The sequence below is a fragment of the Wasmannia auropunctata genome, unplaced genomic scaffold (genome assembly GCF_000956235.1).
Source record: "Wasmannia auropunctata unplaced genomic scaffold, wasmannia.A_1.0 LD336116.1, whole genome shotgun sequence".
Taxonomy (NCBI): Eukaryota; Metazoa; Arthropoda; class Insecta; order Hymenoptera; family Formicidae; genus Wasmannia; species Wasmannia auropunctata.
Genome location: NW_012026774.1, coordinates 2,140,148 through 2,147,510, shown reverse-complemented (window position 1 = coordinate 2,147,510; position 7,363 = coordinate 2,140,148). Strand labels below are relative to the sequence as shown.

At 36.7% G+C, this 7,363-nt stretch overlaps 1 protein-coding gene across 2 annotated transcripts; it reads right to left on the bottom strand.

Moving 5' to 3' along the window:
• Window positions 1-231: 231 nt before the first annotated feature.
• On the bottom strand, window positions 232-6,636 carry LOC105462518 (tetratricopeptide repeat protein 17). 2 transcript variants are annotated; one of them, XM_011709166.1, is made up of 16 exons: window positions 6,200-6,636; window positions 5,755-6,011; window positions 5,565-5,676; window positions 5,263-5,489; window positions 4,845-5,132; window positions 4,427-4,764; window positions 4,101-4,314; window positions 3,767-4,010; window positions 3,460-3,684; window positions 3,095-3,275; window positions 2,438-2,599; window positions 1,874-2,034; window positions 1,595-1,746; window positions 1,283-1,508; window positions 927-1,190; window positions 232-844 (listed from the first exon to the last, which is right to left on the bottom strand). In XM_011709166.1, the coding sequence occupies exons 1-16, from the start codon at window positions 6,320-6,322 to the stop codon at window positions 689-691; spliced, it is 3,330 nt and encodes a 1,109-aa protein (XP_011707468.1). In that variant the 5' UTR covers window positions 6,323-6,636; the 3' UTR covers window positions 232-688. The 2 variants fall into 2 exon arrangements, with proteins under 2 accessions (XP_011707468.1, XP_011707477.1); XM_011709175.1 differs by lacking the exon at window positions 2,438-2,599.
• Window positions 6,637-7,363: the final 727 nt, after the last annotated feature.

The following is a 7,363-nucleotide window of genomic DNA, read 5'->3' as shown; positions in this document are numbered from 1 at the left end:
ATTACGAACGTCAAATTTTTATATATAATTTATGTAATTGTCAAATATTAAATTACGTCAAATACGTTTGCGGTTTTATTAATCAAATAAATGCGTTGCGATCTTACTCGGTGATGTAATCGCGTTATTTAATGAATTAAAAAAATTGAATATAATAGCAGCATCTTTACTTCGCTGCCGCGCCATTCAAATCACGTGTAATTTCACTATATATATAAGTTAATATAAGTGTCAAGATCATAGCAAAATTCACTTTTATTCAATGCTTTTTATATTTCAATGATGTATTGCTTCATAATCACTAATACAACAAGGAGTTATCACATTTATGAGAATAAATAATAATATCTATAACAGGTAATTAAATACATCTAAAAACGTGCTCTAAAATTTTTCTTTATCAACTCTAAATATTCCAAAATGCCAATGCTGAACTTAGAAGTTCGACGTGAAAATATCTTATTCGATTATAAAATTCAGTAAAATTTAACAATTTGTTATTATCTAATTATTCTTTTTGTTTTAAAATTATATATTGCAATACACATAATAATGTACCCTATGACAATCGCCTTTTCATTGTTTTTAATACTGTAACGTATGTATTCCTTCTCATGTTTTATATCAATAATGTAAAAAGGCACTTTCGTCAAATTACTTTGCATTAACGATTTTGCAAAAGATAACTTTACAAAATATTCCGCAGTATCTCGCTCATTGCGAATTTTTTATCGTCAAACAACAAGAAACATAGTATCACTCGCAACCTCGTAATAGCCGGCTCGAAATTCGGATCGAGATCAAGTGAAGATCTGTAGAAACTTGCAGCAGTCTCGAAGTCACCCTGTAAAAGAAAAAAAATGCGTCAGTCAAATCCCTGCTTCGCCATATACGACCTGTGTGCAGCGAAGTGATATTTAACTCACCAAAGCGGCATGAAGATTAGCGACAACGTAATGATTAATTATGAAATCCGGACCAATTGAGAGCGCTATCTGAGCAATTTCGAGGGCCTCGTGGAAATAATTCTGCGAGCTAAGTAAAGACGCCAGGTTCACGAGAAGTATGTCCTGCTTATCCTTCGGAGTGTTCTCTAGGCTTTGCCACATACAATCCAGCGCCTTACGACTGTCGCCTGCCACGCGCCAGTAAAACGATGCGGCTATCGCCAGGGTCCAAGAAGCGTAATGCTAATACAAGACAGCACACATGTGTACATTAATTACGATGTTATACCCGTAAAACACCGAAGTATATGTAATTATAGGATCTGACGAGTCACCTTTTGCAAAGCAAACGCGATTTTGGTCCCGAGTCCTTGCAGAGTGTCGTTCTGCATTCCGGTCATCATCATCAGCCACTCGGCCATATCGAGCTCGGCTTTGTATTGCAGCAACTGCGAGAATTGCACCACCTCGGTAACGCGACTCATTTCGGAATTACCCTTATTACATATTGGCTGCAAATTCGGAATATCATCGTCCAACGATTCGATCTCATCTTCGATGCTGAAATCGACCAATATTAATTTACAAATAATTTGTGCGATAATTTACACATAAAGTATGTTTTTCGTAGTTCATTGATTACATACGTGACATTTCGTCGTATAAATTTATGAAATACGAATAGAGAAGCAGCCCAGTCTTCATACTTGAGATCATCGCATTCATCCTTACTTGGATAATATGACTCTTTTTGATTCTCGGGCATCTTATCAAAATCGGTGTACGCACGTAGCATGTCCTTCGATATAAAAATTATTTATGTGTAAAACCATTTCAGAGATTTGTGAATTAAAATATGTGAAATAATATTAAAGTATTATTTTATATCTTTACGATCTGTGATTTCATTGCGCGAGATTGCTTACGTTATCTGAAATTCTGGTCATATGCACATGTGGGTCATGTAGTTTAGTTGCACTATTGGGAAGTAATAATGAATGTATAAGACCTTGACGCACATGTTCTTTCTTACTGTAGTACGACACGTCCAATAATCCGATTTTGTGATTACTCCAACAATTCATTCCTACAACAGTTTTTTACTGCTATCAACTAGGGGTAATAGAAAATGTATGTTTCTACTTTGAAAGACAACATTACGAGAGAAAGCATTAAATTAAAAAAATGTGCAGTACACCATGTATATTAACTAAAACCAAATTACATAACATCAAAAGCAGGTAAAATAATTAAACAGGCATAAAAGTATAAGTAACAATAATCTTTATTATGTACTATTACACAAGGAAAAAAAAACAAACAACAATATTATGACAACATAAGATAGGCATAATTGTCAGCTAAAATTATTGTTTTGTTTATTTCAAGCAAAAATAAATTCAAAATTATCAAATAAAAAGTACATAAAGCACAGTCTAAAAAAAAAAAAACAGAATCTACTTTTAATATGTATGTGCGAAAATACGCACCTGTCTCTTCTGTCTTTGTTGAAACATACTTGATATGTTTACAATTCTTGATTTGTCGTTTTCGCAAAATCGTATCACTTGCTCGCAAATTATACTTAGTAAGTAATACAGAAGGCAGGTTCGTAGAGTGTTTGTGTAAATTAATTCTTTGTTCTTCACAGCCTGTGATTATGACAATGTTTGTCGTTACTCATCACAATAATCCCTGCGTTTTTTTAGGACACAGTACCATCAACAGTGAACAAAATTAATCAACTGAAAAAAATAATAAATTCTGTGCGAATTAAATTAAAAATAATAAAACATAATAATCATAAAAAAAGAAAATGTTAAAAAAATGAAAGAAAAACAAAGTTAAAGAAATAAGAAAATATAATAGTCCATATTCTTTCTCTTCCCCCCTTTCCGGTTAGTTTAACCTATTGTCTCAAACTTTATAATTCTCCATTTACAATACAAACAAGTTATATACTCTTTTAAAATAAAAGATTTTTATGTTTCCTAAGATAAAAATTTGTGCAAATATAGACAATACAAATAAAATAAAAAATAACGTAAAAACATAATACAAAAGATTATAACATTTAAAAAATGTGTCTGATCTATTCTATAAAATGATAATTACATACACACACATATCTACACATATCTACATACCTGGACAATTACCCGTAATAACATTAAATTTTTCGCGACAGGCTAATGTTTTCAATAACATTAATGCCCTACCATCATGTAAATGTGAATCCACCCTTAACGCTTGTTTCAAATAATGTATAGCTCCTGTGTAATTTCCTTTTATATTCAATAATATACCAAACAAAAAATTAGTCATCGGCTGAAATATAAATTATTGCAAAGTATATAATTTTTTTTATTCAGACAATACGTAGATGAAAAATATGTCTTTTTGAGCATCGTAGAAATATTATTGAAAAAATCTTAAATAAAACTTAAAAAAAAAAATCTACATAAAAAGCTCTTTTTATAACACAAAATTTAATTATATTCTTCATGCATACCTCCACAGCATTAATTTGTAAAGCTTTGTCCGTAATTCTTAAAGCATCGTCGATTAAACCTACTTTATGGTGTATCGAAGCTATACTAACTAAAGGTACGTCCTTAAATTCTTTAGGAACATTTTCCAATGCTAATTGAAGGCAATCCAAGGCTAAACGAGGTTTTCCTACTATTCTCCAATGTAAAGATGCAAGCATAGACAATACCCATGGAGCTGCTACTTTCTGTTTCAAAATAATATTTTTTTTATCAGAGAACATTACATTTAACGTGCGTGATGATTTCAAAATAATAATAAACTAATACCGCTTCAGTTGCCGTCAAAATTCTCTGACCAATTTCCGCCAAGTCCGCGGTGTGAACCAAATTGTGTAGAAATGATTTCAGAGAAATGTCCGGCGAATGCTGTTGCACCGTTGCATCCAGCAACATATGCGTAATATATCTTTCATTAAACAATTTAGGTGATTGGCATAACGGCGGATGCCACGGCAACGGATGCCTCTTCCATGGTTCTATGTCAATCAATTCATTCACGAATAAATGTGTTCTAATAACATATACAGAAAAATACATGTTAGAATTAATGCGTTATGATAAAATATATAGTACGGAGAAAAAGTTTTTTTGAAATACTTACGCGTAGCCTTTGTTCTCAGGTGATAAATAAATAGGTAAATATTGCTTTCCATCTCCAAACATTAGCATAGAACTATCACAGTCGGATATCTTTGGCCAATCGTCAGCTTCGAAATCTTCATTTCCTTTCTTGATTTCCACATTATGATATTTTGGACTCTTCGTTGGCGATGCAAATAAATTATTGTACTCCACATTTAATTCCATGATTACGTCTGTAATAATATTAAATAATATTTAAAAAATATTAGAGATTTTGCCAATTGCAACGTAGATTATACAATTTATACACCCTACATCTCCGTCTTGCAAAAATGATAAAAGTACCTTTTGAAATGCGATTACTACGCTCCTTCACTTGTTTCTGCAGATTTTTCAACAGGTGGAGACTAACGTGAACATTCTGCAACATGTTCTCAGCTATTTTCTTCCTGTCTCCTAAATCCATGTAAGACAACACAATGTTGTTATCGATATGATGAATCGACCTTTCAACCGGATTTATCGCGAGCAAATGCAGATTCTGTTCTCGCGCGAAAGCGAGCTTAATCTCTCTGGTAGCAGATTTAATATTTTGCTCCCAGAGCATATGCTCGTAGAGCTTGAACCACTCCTCCTTCCAGTCGTGATACGCATGTATCTCCGTCAACACGTTCCGCAGGCGCCTGTAAATAATCACAATCGCATTAATCACATATTTCGACACAATTTTTAAACCGGGGAGGGAATAACGACATCAACTTACTGATCAAACAATAGCAAAGACGTTTCCAAGAAACGATGGCACAGTATGGCGTACTTCATCTGTTTGGCCTCTATCGTGTCGGGCGCCAGCCTCAGGCAGTTATCGTAGCACGCCGCAGACCGATCGAAGTCGCCGAGGGACGTGTAAACGTGGCCCAGCGCCAGATGGTGATGGCTCTCTGTTGGATTGTGATCTATCGCCGCGTGCAAAATAATCGCGGCCTCGCCGGAATATCTCGCAGCGTGTAAAATGCCGGCGGTAGTCAGGAGAGGGATATCACGATATTGCCTTAATCACATGTATACAATGCCCTCGTTACGAAAAGTCAGTAAAATTACACGGTATACACGGCGGATCCTCTCCATCGCGATACTTTTCTCTAGTATCTCCTAAACGAGAGAGTTTCTTATCATATTACCTTGGAGCGCGCACGATCGCTCTACGGCTGCACTCTAAAGCATTGTAAGCGTTTCCCCTGATTCGCCAATAAATCGACGCTAGATTCAGGTATACCCAGGAGGTGCTGTTGCGAGACAAGCTATAAGCGAGTTGATGACCGAACTGATTGAGATCGGTGTTCCACGGTAGGTATCTCATTAAGCCGAGTTCCTCGTGCTGTGTAAGATTCTTTCGGTTCTGCATCGCCTAGCACAATGAAAAATGGCATTACAGACATGTAATCGTGAGGCTTCTGTGTGTAAAGAGCAACATGCTACCTACTTTAAGATGTTCAAACGTATATATGCTGAAATCTAATGGAAACGTTCCCCGACAATCTGGAACTGTTTGTTTACTGCTGGCCACCACATTATATAACAGATAATCAGTTTGGCTGTAACAGAGAGCGTTACATTATCCTTCAACGTTCGACAAATATTTCCTTGAAATCGAATCAATTGCAACAACTCACTCTATCCCATCTTTAAGCCTGTAATCGATTACTATACTGGCGTGCACGTCGACGTCGGTCAACGACTTGTCCCACGAGAAACAGTCCGAGTTCGAGTTTTCCGCATCGGCCATGCCTAGACCGACAAACTGATTGTCAATGGACACTTCCTTCCTCGAGATCTTTTTGTATATGGCATCGGCCGTCTCCCTGCGTTTTTCCTGCTCCAGAAACCCCAAGAGGTCGTACGGTCGACGCATATCGAAGACGCTGTCGTGCTGAAAACATGAGGAACGCAGTTTCAATGCCGAGCAATCGTACATTCATTACAAAATTGTCAAGGTCATTCAAGAGATAAGAGACGTGCAATGTTTACACGTTTACACGTGACGATTCACGTTGAAAAGATCCGAGTATCAGGTATCTGGCGTTTCCATTGAATTGCGTACAGAAAAAAGGTACTAACCTGCGGCTGAATTCTCCCATTTTCCGTGACGTACCAATGCTTGGTGGCCGAGATTTCGAGTATCACCGCGAGCACCGTGACGAATCTGCAGGACACGTCGCTCCGGATCATTTTCCGCGACATAACCTCATACGACGGGTCTCACCGATTCCGCGAGAGTCAGCGAGAGAAACTCGACAGCGCGGACCATGGCTGCGAGAACGCGCGCGTTTTTCTCGTGCGAGATATGCGCCGCGCACAGATATCCCGAGGAACGCGCGAAGGCGATTATATTGCGTCGCGTATTTCCTGCCGGAATGATTCAGAGAACGATTCGAAACACGATTACACGGTGTCAGCTGTGCCAGTGGCTGTCAACGATAGCGGCTGACAGCGGCGGTCAATGTCAAGTCGCCAGCCTGCACTGATGATAAGACCGTCATAATTATATAATAAAATCATTGGGTTTTATAGTTTTTAGATATCAAAATATATATATTTATATGTGTGGTCAAATTATGGGTTATCACAAGGAATAAAAGACTTGTCATAATCAAAATATACGATCAATGATCCTGAAAATACTGTTGCCGAAGGTGTGGAAAAAAATTATAAATTATAAATAATTATAAATTATAAATTATTTTCTCTCTGTTCGAGTTTCTGCTAAGTGGAGTTTGAGTCTCCACTCTCCACTAAATGTAATAAATTAATAATTCGAGTCTCCACTAAGTGAGGTTCGAATCTTCGCTAAGTGGGGTTTGAGTCTCCGCTAAATTCATATTTCAGAGGAGTGCAGGCACAAACCCCACTTAGCGGAGACTCGAACCAACTCGAATCCAACTTAGCAGAGACTCCAACCACATTTTAGTGGAGATTCATTGAATTTATTCTCCCGCTGCATTAATAATGAGGTTAATGCATTAGCCTCACTATTTACATTTTCTGCTTTTTCTGCATTATCCGCATTGTTTACATAAGAAAGAAATCATAGATTATAGGAGTAATCATATATATTATATAGAAAAGGAATAAATTTTAAATTAAATTTTAAATTAGTTAAATTCGCAGAATCGGTGAGACCTGTCGAAATGAGGTTATATCGCGGAAAATGATCCGGAGCGACGTGTCCTGCAGATTCGTCACGGTGCTCGCGATGATACTCGAAATCTCGGCCAAACATTG